Source organism: Peromyscus eremicus, chromosome 3, assembly GCF_949786415.1.
Source record: "Peromyscus eremicus chromosome 3, PerEre_H2_v1, whole genome shotgun sequence".
Lineage (NCBI taxonomy): Eukaryota > Metazoa > Chordata > Mammalia > Rodentia > Cricetidae > Peromyscus > Peromyscus eremicus.
In genome coordinates, this window is record NC_081418.1 from 61968333 (window position 1) to 61987901 (window position 19569).

The 19569-nt window shown below is 45.4% G+C and overlaps 1 protein-coding gene across 2 annotated transcripts in view; it reads left to right on the forward strand.

Annotated features, from left to right (window-relative positions):
* Positions 1–19569, forward strand: part of Dpp6 (dipeptidyl peptidase like 6) — a 656578-nt gene that overhangs the window by 334550 nt on the left and 302459 nt on the right. For both annotated transcript variants that reach the window (XM_059257772.1, XM_059257773.1), the window contains exon 3: positions 14325–14423. In XM_059257772.1, the coding sequence (XP_059113755.1) occupies positions 14325–14423 (99 nt within the window). The remainder of the gene's footprint in view (positions 1–14324; positions 14424–19569) is intronic.

Here is a 19569-nt window from a genome sequence, read left to right on the forward strand (position 1 = left end):
AGAAACTTAAAGTACAGATTACTTGTGCTGGAATGTCACCACAGTTCTATTGAAATACAATGCCCATGACCAACTGTCTTAGCTGAAAAATTACATACTTGTTCATCTTTGCCCTTGAGAAAAAACTGTACCCATTGGATATGAGAGAAGTCTGGGAAGTCATCCTGAACCATCACTAGCATGCATGTTGTTCAGAGATAGCCTTGCTTGGAAGACAAGGAAGACCACAGTGAGTGCTCAGTCAGATGGAAAGACTGATGAATAGAGGCTGTGACAACAGAGAGGGAGAGACATGGACACCAGACTTGAGCTCTGAGATTGGTCTTGGTTTCCTCCCACTGTCTATAAAGAGGAGATCACAACCATCTCTAGAATCTGATAAATGCTTTAATATCATCCTATCCCTGGGGAGGAAAGAGAAGGAGGACATGAACACACCCTAGATGTTTCTGAATGTCTGTACATCACCTGCTAACCTGGACTAGCAGGTTATTCTTCAGTAACAGATCATTGAAGGGGAGAACCAGGGGATCAAAAAATAAAGAGATGGTAAATGTTGGGGTTAGGAGGTATTACACAAGGTGTGTCTTATACTAAGCAAGTTTAATAAGAAGTATGGCATCTTATATACAGTTTTCAGAGGAAAAATGGGATAGAGTCAGTGGAAAAGTATCATACTATGGGGTAAAGTCAGCAGGAGGCGAATCGAGCAATGTTGCACGAAGAGAACACAGTGTCTCTCAAGAGCACTGCAGACAGAACACGCGGAGGCCTTGGGACTGAAAACCACAGCCCTTTAAGGGGGAAGAGTTGGTTTCTCAGGAGCCAATGCTGCACCTCTCCCAAGGCCCTGACCCAGGCCATTACTTGACCTGCCAAGCACATTACTTGTGCTGGAATGTCACCACAGTTCTATTGAAATACAATGCCCATGACCAATGTCTTCCTTCTCCAATCATCAGGGCCTCAGAGAAAGCCTTGGATCAGCCCAGCCCTCAATAATCTGCCATCGTGGATGTCCATTAACAAGACTATGTGTGTGGAGCAGCAGAATGGGCACTAACTTTGTGGAGTTTGAAGGTGTCTGGATTGCTCCACAGAGCAAGTCCTTGTCTAACTTGGTGGCTCAGTTCAGCCCCAGCCAGCTTGCCTGTCTCTACCATCATCCTCAGCTCATTGGCCTCGTGTGTTATGTGACCCACACAGGGAACTGAGGAGGAACACTCACTTTATCCATCACTAAAGAAGCTATGTCTCTGGGACTAGCCAGGAGGCAAATCCTTTGATGAACCTGTGTCTCCCAGAAGTTATGGCTGTGGTGGCTTTTGGGAATGTGGGTCTGTGGAGTGAGCAGAGGAGTGGCAGTAACTTCCAGGGAGGCAGCCCTGCATGCCCACCACACAAGGGAGACCCCTAGATTTGAACTACCCAAGGTCCATGGTCTGCAAACCTTGAACCTGAACAGTGCATTCAAATGACTCTTGCAGTTGAAGCAGACCTGAAGGAGTTCTGTCGGAAGGATTGGTTTTTGCAGCCACTAACCTTAAAGTGAGTTGCGGACTCCACTGAGCACTGGGTCCTTGGAAGCATCCTTGACTTCTCTTCATTAACTCTAGAAGAAATGTCTAGTGTAACTTGCTCATTTATGGAACCCTTGCACTAAATGCCCGTTTTCATAAGAAATGGCAATACACACTTATTATTCATGTGTGCGTTAAGGCCACCAGCCAACACAAACACAACCATGTGTTTACTTGTAAAGGACACTTTTCAGACCTTGCTCTGTTATGCTCCAATTTTAAAGACACATAACCCACGGGAAGGAGCAAATCTTAATGTTTTCTCTGGAGCCTGTCATCAAGAAAGCATATTGGAAAATTATAAACTAATGTAACACACATCCAGAACAACGCACTCCAAGATACTGGCTGTTATACTGGGTGATGGTTTAGTGAGCAGTCTGGCAGGACAGTTACCAAGGCAAGCATTTAGGAGTCTAGGTCAGTACCAGTTCAGAGTCAGAAACATAGAGATGTTTGTGTAATGAAACTGAAGAGAAATGGGCCACAGTGAACCAGGCAGGTCAGGGACCAGAGGATGATCCAGGCTTAAGTGAGCACCAACTTCTTTGGAGCAGAGCTACTGCCTTAAACCCCACTGGACCCAGCAGCTGGGGCATCTGCAGGGATCAAGAGTGCACTTGGACTTTCTCACATCATGGGTTCATATCCCACAAACACTGGGCCTCTCTGAACAAACCTTGTGGTAAAATCACCAGAGTTTGTTAATTCATCATGAATAGAAGTCAGACTCACCAGCCTCTTTCCCACTTGCCTCTTCTTACTCGGGTTCTTTTTCTTTAAATGTATTTATTTAACTGTATGTGGATGTACGTATGCCTGAGTGTATGCATGTAATGCCTGCAGAAATCAGAAGAGAGCATTATATGCCCTGGAATTAAAATTTACAGATGATTGTGAGCCACCATGTAGGTGCTGGATCTTCTGCAAGAAGACCAGGTGTTCTTAACTGCTAAGCAATCTCTGCAGACCACATGCCCAGATTCTTCACACCCTTCTGAGTTCAGTAAACGAATTATTACTATATATGCAGAGGGACTTCTAAAGTCCTGGCTAGTAGCAAATGGAAGAGAGATCTGTGGTGGGCTAGACAGTGTCTTCACAAAGATCTTCCCATTCAAACCCCTTACATGGGGATGTTCCACAGCAAAGAAGGGGAGGGTCTTTTGTGGTTATTTGAGGCATCTTGAGATGGGCTTATCCTGGGTTATCCCACAGATTCTAAGCACATGGACAGACAGAGTTGACAGAGACAGAAGAGGAGATATCCAGGTCCTCAGGAGGCAAGGGCAGACATGATGCTTCACTGGATCCAGGCTCTCTGATAGGAGGCTGAAGATCAGAGCAGATGTTTCTTCAGAGCTCCAAGGATGCAACGTTATTCACTGATGTGGTCCAGTGAGATAGCCTCTGCCTCTGTCCCCAACATTGTGTGAAAATAGTATTCTGCCACCTCTACCACAACCAGTGTTAGGCTATGATGCTTTGGTATGGTCACAGTGGGATGCCTCTTTCAAGGTGACATGGATGCCCATGCCCACTCTGCAGGTTGAGAAGTCAGGGCTAGAGAGAGCTGTGTACTCAAGGTGAGAACTGAGCTGATCTGCCCATGCCTCTCCTTCCACTCTTTCCACCCAGTGCCACAGAAATCAAGCCCTGGCTCCTTCCTTGTCCTCCAGAGCACTCTTTTTGGCTGGGAGTTTAGTTCTTATTCATCTTTGCCAGTGGGAAAAGAATAGAAATGTGTTCAGCTTAATGTGATTTTTTTTTTCAAATTTAAGAGAAAAAGACAAGCCTGTCTCCCGTACTGACTTTTCATTTCTGTTTCTACTCTCCTGTTATGTACTCAACAGACAAAAGTTTCATGCACAGCCTGAATTAAATTCACAGAGATGGCAATTAAACAGAAATCAATCAATGGGGCCAGCAAGGTTTGGATTTAAAATGTACTTTCCATGGAACAGGTGATACTTTCTAGAACTAAGGCTCCTCTCAGGGTATGTGTGGAGTACACTGCATGGCACAGGGGTCTGAGCTAGTAGGTCTCCCTTGTTACTCCTGCTCAAGAGTTGACCACCCACCCATTCTCTGTTGGGAGTCCCGCATGCCTGGGTCACACTGCCATATGCTTTGTCATTAGAAAGGCTCAGTCGGCTGACTTGTGTTGATGGGTCATTTACACACATTGGCTAAGTTTCTACATTTAGGTGAGAATACAAGCTATGGCCACAACATAACTGTAGTATTTACTTCTCTCGCTGCTGCTACAAAGTACATGGCCAAAGCAACTTCAGGAAGACGTGGTTAGGAAGGCAAGGGGCAGAAGCATGAGAGAGATGGTGCTCAGCTCACATTCCCCCTTTTGATTCAGTCCAGGACCCCAGCCACCCACATTTACAGTGGGTCTAACCTAATCTAGAAACTCCCAGACATTCCCAGAGGCTTGTTTCCATGGTGATTCTAAATTCTATCAATTTAGTAATCAAGAGTAACCATTACATGACTTTATTAACATTTACTGTTGTTAAGAATATATATAAATTTTAAAACAAACAGTAGAAAAATAAATGAAGTAACAAAAGTGACCATAATAGTCCATTTCTCCTGTCATGAAATGCAGCTCTCAGACTTTATCATTTCACTGTTTATGGTTTTAGTGTTCACTCAGTCTTCATATTATGTTTACTGCCCTGTGTTCATGGACTGCCAACCTTGAAAATCAGTCACCTCATTCCATTGCCTTCCTTTTCTTTACTCAACAGCATTAAATGAAATCCTTAATCCCTTTATTTCATAACAATATGTGAACATGGTTTTATATATACATTCTGTGTCCATCCATCTTCCATGTATCTCTTGTATCTTGGGAAATTCTTGTGTCCGGAAGCCTCGTCCACCATGGGCACATATTCCACCACCTATGCCCTGCCTCCTAGGCTTTCTCTCAGCTATGGAAAATATTTCAAATCTCTTCTCTCCCTTTAACAAAATCTCTAATGAAATGATAACAAGATTGCTTATTAAATAAAAATATTAATAACTTTATTAGTTAAGATTTATACTGCTGTGAAGAGACACCATGACCAGGGCAACCCATAAAGGAAAACATTTAGTTGGGGCTGGCTTACAGTTCACAGGTTTAGTCCATTATCATAATGGCAGGAAGCATGGTGGCGTGCAGGCAGACATGAGAAGGAGCTGAGAGTTCTGTGTCTGGACCCGTAGGCAGCAAGAAGAGACAGTGAGACACTAGGCCTAGCTTGAGCTTCTGAAACCTCAGAGCCCACCTCCAGTGACACACTTCCTCCAACAAGGCCACACCTCCTAATAGTGCTAGTCTCTATGAGCATATGGGGCCATTTTTATTCAACCTACCACAATTACACATTAAATGAATTTTTCACTCTCACATTTTCCTCATAGACTCTGAAAGTGTGGCTGTAGCTATGAAAGGTTACAGTGTGTCACTAAACAATTTGCTGTCAAGCACTCAAGTCTGATATAGTCTGATTTCCTCAGATACATCAAGAGCTACAATTAGCTTCTTGCTACTTGGACCCTGGATCCTTAAGCAAACTGTTTTCTTTGCAGTTCTGTGGGGTTATTTCTACAAGACTGGGAAGAGTAGACAGTATGAGTGCTTACAGAGGATGTGCTAACTGAATGTAAAGCAAGCTAGGATGAGGATGAGGGCATCATCTAGCATCTACCTGCAAACACTGTGCTTTTGTGTGCTCGTCAAGAGAAATTTGGAGATAGCAATAGTTTTGTTGGTCAGGTCGGGATACTGTAACAAGATACATCATCTCATGGGTGCACCCGAGGTTGTTCTCTGCGAGTTCCCTTTGGCTTGCTGATGGTAGCTTCTTGCTGTGTCTTTCTCTCTCTCTCTCTCTCTCTCTCTCTCTCTCTCTCTCTCTCTCTCTCTCTCTCTCTTGGTGGCAGAGGACTGCACATAGAGAAACTCTTCCACCTCTGTCTCCAGTCACCTCAACATTTAGGGCCCCAACAAACAAATTGTGGCTGGTACACCATTCCATAAAATCAGTTCACATGGGTGTCTTGGATGGCCTTAGGCACTAACACAGTCTGCCTTCTCACCTTTCAAGATAGACACCTACCCTAATTACAAGGGATAGTCACTTACATCTTGTGAAGACTTGAGTTTGGACCCCATACTCCAGATGTTTCACCAGGTGGAGTGGCTTGCACTTAAAAAAATCCCTGAACAGGAGAGATGGAGACAGGAGGAACTTGCTGGCCAGCCAGCTCTAATCTGTGAGCTCCAGGCCGATGAGAGTCCCTATTTCTATTTTTAAAGATTGTCTTTCACTTTATTTCTAATTATGTATGTGTGCATGGGTAAATGCTCATATGTGTAGGTGCCCACAGAAGCCAGAAGATGGAATTAGATACTTTGAAGCTAGAGTTGCAGATGGTTGTGAGCTATGTAGGTTGGGTGCTGGGAGCCAAACTCAGATTCTTAGCAAGAATCCTAACTGCTAGCCGGGCGGTGGTGGCGCACGCCTTTAATCCCAGCACTCGGGAGGCAGGGGCAGGCGGATCTCTGTGAGTTCGAGGCCAGCCTGGGCTACCAAGTGAGTTCCAGGAAAGGCGCAAAGCTACACAAAGAAACCCTGACTTGAAAAACAAACAAAAAAAAACAAAAAACAACAACAACAAAAAAAAAAAAACAACAAAAAAAAAAGAATTCTAACTGCTAAGACATCTCTCCAGTTCAAAGAGCCTATTTTAAAGAAAAAATGGTTGATGTTCTTGATGATACCCAAGGTTGCCCTCCAGTCTCCACATGCATGCACACCAATATGTACACATAGATGAACAGTTATACACAGGAGTGGGGGGGTGAAGGGCAGAGTCGTCAGTCCCAGTGATTTCTCGGTGTAGTTGCAGAAATACTCTCAGAAGTGAGGTGCCGGCCTTCTCCTGGCTGCCCCCTGTACTCCTCCTCTATTGCAGAAGGCAGTGTGCACTTGTGGCTGGATGGTTCAGCAGTCTGATTCAGCTCGGGTACTAGGGACTCAGCAGCCTTCCTTCATTTCAGACTCTCTGCTCCTTTGAATCACAGCTCCTAAAGTTTCTGCGCAAAGTCAGTTCTGAAGGAGCTCTGAGTCTTCCATGTATGCCCTGGGGCTGCAGTCCTCTGCACAGGAGGCTCCCCGCAGGGCCTTTGTAGGCACCACCATCTCTGTCTGGTCCTGTGGAGATGGTTGGGAGGTGCAGAGTCACACACAGGCTCTTCACAGAGCCTTCTGTGGGGATGAATACTTTGGCCTCTTGATCTTTCTGGCATGTGAGCAGCTTTTTGCCTCTCAAGAGTCAATCTCTTAATTTTGCATGTTTTAAAATCTGAAGAAGTGAGACTTTCCTCCAAAGAAAATGCAAGCATAGCCAGTGAACATATCATTATTAGATTTCCCAATAAAGAATGGATAATTCTTGGGAATATTATCCAACCGAGAAGAAGGAATGGGGGAGCTGGGGGTTCTTTGTGATTGAAGTGCTTGCTGCACAAGCGTGAGGAGCTGAATCTGGACCCCCAGGACCCTCAGTGCTAGGCAGGTGGGGCAGAGAGAGGACTCTGGAGGTCACTGGTCAGATAGCCTAGCTCAAATGACAATACCCAGGTTCTGTAAGAAAGACCCTACCTCAAAAATAAGAGAGAGAACAATAAAGAAACATCTGTGGGCTGGAGTGATGGCTCAGTGGTTAAGAGCTCTGCTCTTCCAGAGGACCCGAGTTCAATTCCCAGCACTAATCCAGTTCCAGGGCTTCTGACACCCTCACACAGACATACATGCAGGCAAAACACCAATGAACATAGAGTAAAAATAAATTCTAAAAAGAAAGAAAGACATCTGGCATCAGCTTCTAGCCTCCACATGCACATACATGGGCATGGGCACACACATGCACACACACACACACACACACACACACACACACACATACACAGAGAGAGAGAGAGAGAGAGAGAGAGAGAGAGAGAGAGAGAGAGAGAGAGAGAGAGAGAATGAAGTGCTATACAATGTTGTGCACTGCAGTATAGATAAACATGGAAGCATGATGCCTTTTTTAAGTTTCTTTTAAAGACAATATTGAATTTACAATATTGATTTCACAACTCTGAGACTGTACTGAACCCACTAAGCAGTGCCTTGGCAGAGCGAACTGACATGTGGATTTTGTCTTATTTTACTTTTAAATACAATCACTTTTTCTAATTATTTCAATAAAGGGGTAAAGTGAACACATACACACAGAGCCTATCTGTGTATAAGATGAAGTCATGGGTAAGATGTAACTCACTAAAGGAAAAAGGTCAATAAATTGATTTTAAAGTTTTCATTTTTTAAAATATATATAGAAATGGACTGAAAGGCCTGGAAGGGGGTTGGATACTATTGACGTATTGAATTCAGAAGCTTTGTAAACAGTAAATGAGAATTTCTTGTTTTGTGGGCATGCATAATAAAGGTGAAGGCTTAATTACCAGTGTTTTAATGAAAAAGTACAGTGTGTCTATTTCTGCTGTTAGTTTTCATGGGTGGTTTTGACAGTGTGAACTTATAAGAAAAAAACTTTTAGGATAAATTATCATTTGTGGGACTTTTGTATACTGTGGATATAACCATAAACAATATATTGCAGCAACACTGAGCCTTATTGAAATGAAATAAGCAAAAGCAGTGAGGTGGATTGGAAAAACAAAGCTTTCTGCATTCCGAAGAAGTTGTCTGGGCATCTGCAATGTTTGTGGTTCCTGAAAAGATGAAGTCATTGTCTGTCCCTTAAAAAGAAAAAGTAGGCCGGGCAGTGGTGGCGCACGCCTTTAATCCCAGCACTTGGGAGGCAGAGCCAGGTGGATCTCTGTGAGTTCGAGGCCAGCCTGGACTACCAAGTGAGTTCCAGGAAAGGCACAAAGCTACACAGAGAAACCCTGTCTCGAAAAAAACCAAAAAAAAAAGAAAAAAGAAAAAGTAAAGAAAGCCAAGCTCATACGAAATAAAAGTGTGAAGACAGTGATAGATTCAACGCTAACTCTTTGTAGAAGAAAAGATGGTGTGGCCATTTTGGTCCAGTCTGAAAGAAACATCCTACAGAGGGGCTGAGGGCAGGTTTTCCTATAATCCTTCTGCTGTCACTCACGTGAGGTTAGGTGTCTCAATGTCATTCTCAACCCAGCCATAGTTACTTTAGTTTTATATCCATGGTTGGTGCATTCCAGAGCAATTCTGCAGAAAAATACATTTTGCTGTGTTTTGGCATCAGTCTCACTGTGTGGTAGGAAAGAGTGTGTAGTCACAAGTTTTCTCCTGTGTCCCACCTGGTCCCACAGCCACTGAGACCCAAGTAAACACAAGGAGGCTTATATTATATACAAACCATATAGTCTATGGCAGGCCTCTTGCTAGCTAGCTCTTGTACCTTCAATTAACTCATTTCTATTAATCTGTGTTTTGCCACATGTTCTGTGGCTTACTGGTCTGCTGGCATGTTGTTCCTTGGGCAGCAGGCTAGCATGTCTCTCTCCTCTCCTTTCTTCTTTCTGTCTATCTGCTTGGATTTCTGCCTGCCTCTAAGCTGCCTTGCCATAGACCAATACAGCTTTTATTTATCAACCAATCAGAGCAACCCATATTCACAGCATACAGAAAGACATCCCCCAGCAAGAGTGCCCCTGGATCACAGTTGCAGCCCTTCTGTCTGGAGGGCTTCTGTGTAGGTATGAGATGCCACCTTCTTGGTTCTGAGCAGAGCTGGCATCTGATGAACTGTCCACATTAGCTGGAAAAGAGGTTGGAAAGCCCCAGGTTCATGTTACATTTTGCTGAGCTCTCCCTGTCCTGGGTTCTCATGGAATACTGCAAACATTCCTTATGGTAAGGACAAGGGAGGGTGAGCAGTGTCTGCAGCAGGTGTCCCTGGGTGGCTGTTTGCACTTTAAATAGAAGTTGAATGGGAGTGCTGCTTCCAGCTCATGGCAGAGCCTGGTGCAGGATGCACAGGCAGACAAACACTGGCAGAGCCAAGCAGGTACCCTCGGCTCTCACAGAACCCTTTCCTTTGTGCCAAGCCATGTGTGTTAGGCCAGTCCTCATGGAGCAGGTGGTGCTGGCTCACTGAGTGAGGTCATCGGAACACCTGAGTGTAAATAGGCAGCTTCCTTGTTGCTGCCCTCTTCTGCCTCCTCCTCCTTCTCTTCTCTCTCTCTGTCTCCTCCCTCTTTTTCTGCTTCCTTCCTCTCTCCCTTTCTTCCTCTTCCTCCACTTCTTCTCTTTTGTTTGATTTTTGAGACAAGTTTTTGTATGAATCTAGGACTAGCTTTGAGTTACGGTCTTCCTGGCTGAGCTGGTGCTACAGATACGAGCCACCACATCTATTCCCCATGTTCTTCTGAAGTATTTGTAAGGGCATTGTTCTACGTAAGAGAAGCCATTTGACTGAGCCTCAGCAGGTGAGTCCCACTGCCTCTGTGGAACTACCTTCTCCAGCCCATGTCTCCTTTGGGCATTGGAAACTGAGTACTTGGGCTGTTCTACCTGCCTGCTGCACCTCTTTGGAGAAGTCACATGAAGTCTCAGTGGTTCCAGTTTCCTTCTCTGCAGTGGCTATTCTGCCTTATTCTATGGGGATTATAAGAGGCACAGTGCCATTATCTCTTGAAGACTGTCCCCACCCCAAAACGGCCAAGAAGGGATGAGACACCATAGAGTACATGCTGCAGATGCCACTGCTTAGCATGTCCTAGGGTGGTGGAATTATCTCAAGTTTTAAAATCCCTACTAGAGAAGATATGCTCAACCTTGTTCTATTTAACAACATCAGTGTCCAAAAAACATCTTAGAAAAAGAAGTGGGGCTGAGCAACTCACCTTAATACTGACCCTCATGTCTATATCACCCCAGACCATGGGAGACCTGGTAATCAATATGACAGGTTGATTAGAAGAAGCATATACTTATCTAGGATCAAGCTAAAGAGCTGAGAGAAAATCACTTTCCAGTGATTCCTGAATTCCCATAAGGAGAAATCCCAAGTGTCAATGCTACTTCTCTTGTCTCCACCTCAAGGCTGGCTGTCGGGTTAAGAGGGAAGCTAGGCATGTATGCTTCCCTGTCTTGGCCATAGGCATAGAGAAATTATAGAGCAACACACTGATGCGTAGCTGCTCTCACAAACAGCAACATGATTTCCTCACACACCTGGAATGGAATGGTATCCTTGAAGGAAATACCAGGCAGAAACCCACAGAACCTGAACACATAATAGAGGGTGAGAATATCAGTGAATAGGAGAGGCTGCAGTTTGGGGAGTGCCCTGTCCTAAAGCTGGGCTCATTGTGAGAGGAGCTGGAATCACGACACCTGTTTAGGCAGCAGATCACATGAGAGCTACTCGGGAGCCATGATCCAAACACTGTGTCCAGACCATCAGCATCATGTGTAAGGCCATACCGCCAGGAGTCCCCCACAACCCAGGACTACTGTGTGACAGAAGCTGGGCCCCAGTGGAGTGAAACACCAGATTAACCCAAGGAAAGACTAAGGCTAAGGAATTCAGATCCAGAGGGAAATGGGAAACATCGTTCTGGGTTTTTGTTTTTAAAAAGAACTATAGATGTGATTAAAGAAGATGGAAGCTAAGAAAGAGGAGCCACTGGACTTGGAAAAGCTAATCAGGAATTATAGGAATTAACATATGCTGATTTACATTTAAGAATTTAGGAGCTATGTGAAAAAGAACAAAATTAGGGAGACAGGACTGAAGGAATCAGGAAGATATGCTCAAAGACATAGAAGCCAGCAAGAGCTGTGTAGGCTGCCTGAGGGGCTATGGGGCCCAGGTAGAGCTTCAGAAGCTGGGGCATGAAGGACCAGGGAGAGGTGATTCCGAATGAGGTCATTGTTATAATTTCTGGTATGAAGAGTCCTGGACTGTAGCTACAACAGACTCTTGCCCCAGATTTGAAAAGGAAACCCACAAGAGAGCATCGTCTAACAGAGTGTCTAAACATAATGAGAGCATCTACCTTCATCTCGAGCTGCTTCCTGCACATGCCGTCGGCTTTGCCAATAAACCGCGTCCTCAAAATACCAAACCCACTGGCAGTTCTTGCCTTGTAGCCCTTCCTAGTGTGGATGTTCTTTTGTTGCCTCTGTCTGGGCTACACTGTTCTTTCCTTAGGAAAGCCTTCCCAGAATTCCTCCTTCAGTCTTACTCCTGTCGACCACTTCCCAGAATTCCTCCTTCAGTCTTACTCCTATTGACCACTTCCCAGAATTCCTCCTTCAGTCTTACTCCTGTCGACCACTTCCCAGAATTCCTCCTTCAGTCTTACTCCTGTCGACCACTTCCCAGAATTCCTCCTTCAGTCTTACTCCTGTTGACCACGGGGTAGACCCGGCAGCCTCAAGGCTCTTGCACTGTTGCTGTTCTGTTCTGGTTGCTTGACTGACTTTGGCTCCCGAGGTTCCGTGAGCTTCCTTGCATTTGGGGTCACAGTGGCTCATGGACACATCAGTTAGTTGATCGTGCCCATTGGCACCTCAAAAGTCACAGGGAATGAATCAAACTATAAGTCAGTGGATTATATAGTTGCCACACTAGGCACAGAGACACAGCGGAGAACAACTAGGGAATGTATAACTACTTATGGGCAAAGTTAAGTTTCCTGCCTAAATAGAACACACACACACACACACACACACACACACACACACACACACACGCAGTGTTCTACCACAAACTTCCATGTTTATTAAAAACTTTAAAAATCAAAATAAGAGTTTGTAAGTTTATTTATTTCATTTTATGTAAAAATGTAAGTGCCCACATATATGTATATGTACCACATACATGCCTGATGTCCATGGATGCCAAAACACATCGCATTTTAAAGTGTCTCTTTCTGTGGCTTCTTCAGTGGTAGATGAAAGCCATGTGAGAGGGAAGGGCTTGGCTTGTTTTAAGTTGTTGTGTTGGGAACCTTTTTTGTTCCGTATGTGACTATTGGTCATGTGTCACAGTAAGAACACCTTTGATTGTATCTCTTTGCAATTTTCAAGACTTTTGTTCATAGTAATTCCACTTAGTATTCAGGAAACCAGTCCATCCACAACTTCCAGTGTATCTCAGAAACGGTACAGTTGAAGTGGGGTCCCTTGTTAGTGTAACAGGAGAAAGGGAGTTGATAGGCAGGCCTATGTGCTCCACACAGGGACACACAGATTCTCCAGTGAGTTCTGTAACATGTAACATCCAGAGAAGCCAGAAGGAAGGATTTCAAGGTGCCACAATAAAACCTATGAACTGAAATCCTAAAAGCATCAGGAGCTTCATCAGGAGCTTCATTCAGAGATCATTCTTTGTTCCATATGCAATACCCACAAAGCTCCTTGCTATGGCCAGACCCACTACACATTTGGAAATAGAAACATTTAAAAGGCAAATGGAGCCACAGAGAGCAAGCACAATGATGGCCCCAAGATGACTCGACTACCAGAAATTGGAAAGAAACAGAAACTTAACAACCAGAAACCAAATGCAAAAAAAAAAAAAAAAAAAAAAAAAAAAAAAAAAAAAACCAGTGCCCTGGGGCAGATTGCTTGGATATCATGCATAAGGACTTAGGTTCAATCCCCTGAACCCCTGAAAAAATAAAATAAAACAGCCACACAAAAATCAATGCCATCTCATGCACTGCTAGTTAGCTGAGATCACCCCACATCATAGCGGAGCTGATAAAATGAAGACCAAAGTCTTTAAGGAAATCCAGTGAATTTAGCATCTTCCATTTAAGAAGACAGGGAAGGAAGCAAGCATTCTTGGTAGACACAGTATTGGATCCTTCTATTGAAGGTATAGTCTCTTACTCACGTAAAAATAAGAGAAGTAACTTGGACGGCCTAGCTTTGGTATTCCAGCTGTTCACTCAGGCCTCCTGGAGAACCTTGTGTCTTTCCTAAGCAGATAAATGGACTTTGTGGCTCTAATGGAGACAGCCTCTTCTGAGGGAGAGCTGAAATCCAGGACACTTTGACCTCCATAAACAGGATAAAAGCTGGCAGATTTTCAAGCCTTCTTGAGATGGACCATTAACTGAGCATGTCCTTTCCGGATGGATATTAGTTCACCAACTTCCTAAGCTTCTCCCAGGTGCTTCCGGTCAAGATGGGGAGGGCTGTCCTGGGAGTCTGCAAACACATATTTGGGGTGTCCATTGATCCGAACAAGGACTAACCCTTAACCCAAAGATGGCCAGGGACAGGTGACACAACGGAGGCTGAATGTCTGAAGGATGTTTCTTGTGTATTTCAGCTCCTAGCAACCCACTTGTCTACATGGGACCATTGAGCTCTGTTTTGGACAAGCATAGCTTTTCTCTTGATCATCCTTACCAGCCTTGAGACACATATTGATTTCTGTACCTAAGAAAAAGGATTGTGTGTGTGTGCATGTGTGTGTGTGTGTGTGTGTGTGTGTGTGTGTGTGTGTGTGTGTGTAGGGAATGAGGCCATTTTACTGAACCATGATGGCTTTGTCATAGTTTTTGATAGTCTCATTAAAGAAAAGCAAGACTGGCTTTCATCCACCATCCACAATCCAGAATTGTGTTTGACCGTGCTCGCTATTTCTGAATGGCTATTACAGCGCCTCATGTGGTCTCTTCTCCATTGCAGTGTTTAACTGTCTCTGTCCTTTCTTTTCTTTTCCCCCCAGCGGAAGATACTAGTCTGTCTCAAAAGAAGAAGGTGACTGTGGAAGATCTTTTCAGTGAAGACTTCAAAATCCATGACCCGGAGGCCAAGTGGATAAGCGGTGAGTTCGTGGCTTGGAGCACCTGGGAGGTGCCTCCCACCCCACCTCCTCTCTGTCACCCCTGTGTTTGTCCTCTCCCTCCCTTGTGGCTGTGAAGCTCTGCAGAAGGTCTGATCTCTGGCTGTGACTGTCAACACATTGCCATCATAAGAACACGTGACCCCGGGAGGGCCACTCCTTACTCTACAGGCTGCCTCACAGACATCAGCGTGCCTCAGCTTTGTGAGAGAGACGTCTGTTGAGGACCCATCCTCCATCATCTGCCATGTGTCACCTCCCTCCTGGAGCTGGAATTTCCTCTCAGGGAGAGGAAACATGTTGCTAAGCAACAGAGCCCATGGTGCTGCTCTGCTGAGCCTGCCTTCCTCATGGTACCAGTCCTCTTCCCCGCCTTCAGTTCACTTTCACTCACCAGGGAACTAGCTGTGACCAAGGACTGCACTGGGTCACTGCCAAATACAGGGATCTGTGCAGACCCTGAGAAACGTGCCTTCCCTCTCGACTTTAATCTGGATCCAATCTCATTTTATAGTTTGGGGGACTTTTTCTTAAGCAACCAAACAAAACAGAACCGAGTACCGATGGCAGTATGTTCCTCTTGATGCCCAGGATGATGAATTTCATCTAAAGGGTCTGAAGTCCCATGAGCCTGCTCCCTGGCCCTCCCTGGCAGGTGGTATCTCTTCTGCTGTGTCTGTGGCTGTGCATTGCATGATTTTCCCTTTAGGGAATGCCCCTGACCCCTCAGGTTGGCAAGCCTTTCTAGTGCGTCAGGCCCAGGCCCAATACTAGAGCATTCCAGAGAGCAGCAGATTTCCTGAGAACCTGACAGGGCAGAGCTGGTCTGCCGCACAGTGGGCTGGCCACCCAGCTGACCCCCAGTTTCGTGTCCTTTGCCGCACAGTGGGCTGGCCACCCACTTGACCCCCAGGTTTTTTTGTTTGTTTGTTTGTTTTTGTGTGTGTGTGTGTGTGTGTGTGTGTGTGTATGTGTGTGTGTGTGTGTGCAAGAATGCACACATTTGTGTTTGGGCAGGTCTGAGCACTCAGGCAATGCTCAATGTTAGACCTTGAGAATAAAGTACAGTCTCGTTGGGAGCCCAAAGATGTATTCTGGAGAGAAACTTGATCCTAACTCAATAGATGCAGAGAGACGGAATCCTGCTGCCTCACTCTCCGTGGGAAGGCATTTTGGAGACTGTGAGCAGTCTTAAATGGATGGCTAGGGTTTGTTAGATAAGAGAGAACAGACCTCTGGGAAATGTAAGTCTAAAACATCAGCCTGTGCTAAACTGTGATCAGAAGACCCAAATGCAAGCTGAGAGACGATACCCAGAGATAAGAAAGTAAAACAAATCCAAAAGGGGTGTGTGTGTGTGAGTGTGTGTGTGTGTGTGTGTGTGTGTGTGTGTGTGTGTGTGTGTACAGAAACAGATTCCAGGGATACATGGAAGGGTAGAAATATGAGGTACCAGACCCAACTCTGGGGCTCAGAGATCACTGGAGGAGGGCCTAGAAAGATTCCAAGAGGGACCAAAGAGTAGAGCTGTGGACTTTTTTATTAGGTTGCCATGGTTTCAGACAGCCTAGTCCTAAAGCAAGAGTCTAAATGAAATGAGCAGGGTAGTGGCTGTGGAAGAGAAGAGGAGGGGAGGGGAGGGGAGGGGAGGGGAGGGAAGGGAAGGGAAGGGAAGGGAAGGGAAGGGAATGGAAGGGAAGGGAAGGGAAGGGAAGGGAAGGGAAGGGAAGGGAAGGGAAGGGAAGGGAGCATGTAAGCCATGAAATGGAGGCGCAGGTTGTGTAAGTTGCTGAAAGCCAGGGCCCTTTCTCTGAGCTGCCCCCCCCCCCCCCCCCCCCCCCCCCGCTGCTGTCTGCGGCATGTGCTGGGGACTTGTTCTGACTAAATGAGAATGGCTTCCTAGAGATGTGCCGACTCCACCCAAGGGAAACCAGCCAGAGCCCTTTTCCCCAAAGTGGGGGGTTAGTTTAAGCCTCCTCCTCTTCTTTTTCTTCACTCCCTCTTCCCCCACTTTCCCTCTCCTCCTTGGGATAATCTTCAGGGTGTCTGGTAGGTCTTAACCTCTCAATAAGTACCTCACACCTATTAAGTCATTTGTTTCTCACAGATTCCACCAGCTCCATTTTAATGTGTGTAAACTGAGGCTCAGAGTGTTTAAGTAGCTCAGCTTACATCCCATATCAACCTAATTTTCTCTGGTATTCACAAACTGCTACTCCAGGTGGAATCCAGGTCTCCTGTCTCCAGGAAATTTCTCTTGTAACCTCACCAGCTTCCTTTTCAGGTTTTAACCAGTTTCTGGGCTGTGAATATTTCAGAGTTCCTACCATCTTTTTTTTTTTTTTTTTTTTTTTGGGGGGGGGGGTTCAGGACAGGGTTTCTCTGTGAAACAATCCTGGCTGTCCTGGAACTCACTCTGTAGACCAGGCTGGCTCTGCCTCCCAAGTGCTGAGATTAAAGGCGTGCACCATCACTGCCTGGCCCATCTTTTTAACTTCTCTGTTCTTGAAAGTCACAGGACAACCAAGTGCTGGAAGGAAATGGAGACTTTCTCTACTGAGGAAGGAACTTAGATTTTTTTGGACACATCAATCACTGGTGTTAACATGAGTCTTGGGTTTAATATTGGGGCTCATGGTCTAGAAGTAAGGCCCTGTTTTTATCATAAAGAAACATGCTATGTTGGAGTTTTAAGACTATAGGTTGGTTCTTTTTAAATAAAGTAATAGCTTCATTGGTAATATAATAATTGCATAAGTGATTAAAATGTAATTGATAGTATAAAGTTGTAAAACCCCCAGCAAAGCTCCTTGGCCTCCGAACGGCCATTCTGACCACTGAGGTGTCAAGAGTTGGGACTGGGCCAGTGTTTGTGTGGTATCATTATAGCAGCTGAATGATGCTTGTATTTGTGAGGTGATCAGAATAGCAGTTTTTATTTACTTTATCGTTTCTTAAGCCCACCTCCTCTGAAAGCTTGAAATCTTCTAGAATCCTGAGACTCTTGTAGGACTTCCTTGTAGATTTATTACAATGGAGAAGGGCAGAAACTAGCAGATCTGACAAGCTCCCTGCTTCTGGGAGGTTCCTCCCGCCTGCTGGGGAGAGACTGGTGGCAGCTAGGTCCTTCCACACGTGTGCTGCATTAAGTAACGTCTCATGTTTGTGACAGTCACTGCATTACCTTCTCTACTTTGAGGACTGTCTTAGTTACTGTTCTATGGCTGCAAAGAGACACCATGACCACAGCAACTCTTAGAAAGGGAAGTATTTAATTGGGGGCTTGTTTACAGTTTCAGAGGCTTAGTCCATCATCATCATGGCAGGGAGGATGGCAGCATGCAGGCAGGTGCTGGAGAAGTAGCTGAGAGCTACATCCTGATCCACAGGCAGAGAGACAGACAGAGAGACATTGACTGGGCTGGCAGGGGCATTTGGAACCTCCAGGCTGACCCCCAGGTACATACTTCCTCCAACAAAGCCACACCTCCTAGTCCTTTTCAAATAGTGCTACTCTCTGACGACTAAGCTTTCAAATATATGAGCCTGTGGGGGACATTCTTATTGAAATTATCAGAGGGACCTTTTCTGCAATGTTCCGGGGTTTTGTGACATGGGACAACATTGTGGCTACCACTTCTTTCCAAACTAAATCACCTCAACCCAAAGTGATGGGCAGTCTCAAACCTTCCCCTCTCTCCTCACCCCTCCATCCCTCATCCATCATCTTCTTCAGCAGAAATGACTTGGGAGAGGTTGCAACACTCACCCTGCCTGTGTTCACCTACCAGTGACCCACCTCCTCTCCACACAGCATCTAAAGAAATCATAGGTAAACTTTCACTGGCTTCAGGAATAATTGTAGGGAACCTCTTCTCCCCTGAACATTTTGTGAATGAGAATATGCTGATCTTGAAATAAATGCATCCTCATTTCTGTCCCATTCCACATCCATATCTTGCCCTTCATATTGTCCATGTTCCCACTAGGGTTCCACATGGTCTCCCTGTCCTCTGCAACCTGGGGCAGCTGTCTACCATGATCTCTTTCACACTCTTTCACACATGCCTTGGAACCCACTCTAATTAGGCATCTACCCCAAGCTCCTGAACTTCCTCTTGTCAAGGTCACAGAGGACCTCCAGGTTCAGGAATGCCAATGTCATTCCTCAAGGTCATTTCTTAGACCTTCCTCCCTCTGAGAGCAGTGTATGCTGGAGTGATTTGCCCTTCTCAAGGCAATCCTCCTCACTGATTATGGCCCGGCCGTCCTGTCCTCTGGTGTCCTCTGCCTTGCTGGTAGCTCCCTGCACCTCAGGCCTCTTGCTGGTGGCCTCTCTTCCTAGCACTCTCCATGATGGAAGTCCCAGGCCCTAACTTGGTCCTGCCTTCCTCCACCTGCACACTCTTGCTGTCAGTGTTCTGACCACTCCTAAATGCACATCTCCAGACCAGAGCCCTCCTTGGACTTCCCATATGCCTCAAAGACCTTACAAACTTAACCTCAACACGCATCTCCAAATCTGAGGTCCTGATCCCATCTGAAACCATAAACACACACAAAGAAAACAAATCTATGTCCCTCCAATAGCTCCCCAATGTGGGCTGATGGGAAACTCACCCATTTGAATCTCCTGTACCATCTCTACATGCTGCTTACTTGGCAAATAGTCCCTTTGTAAGCCTGGCTGGGATTGATGTTAATTCTAAAATGAGGGTATTGTGTTTTTACATGGAGTCCACCACCCACCTTGTCATTTTTCAATTCTTTGTACAAGACAGAGTTTCCTACTGCCCAGGCTGGACTCCAACTGCCTATGTAATAAAAGATAGCATGCCCAGTGCAGACTTTCTTCTGGTCACGCTCATTTTCTTGAATCCTGCCACTTGTTGGCAGAGAGCCCTCTGTGTCTTGGGACACAGAGCTGGAGAGACTGGAAAATTGGAGAAAATTGCCTCCTTTGAATGTAGGAAAGTATCAGCTGGCTGGTTGATACTGGAAAAGTATATGTTTGAGGAGATAAAATTGGCCTTGGTGCTCAGGGCTCAAAGCAATTTGATTTCCAAATGTGTTTTAGCCTCTCCATGTTGTTCTGAAGAACCAGATGGGTTTTTTTTTTTTAAGCTTG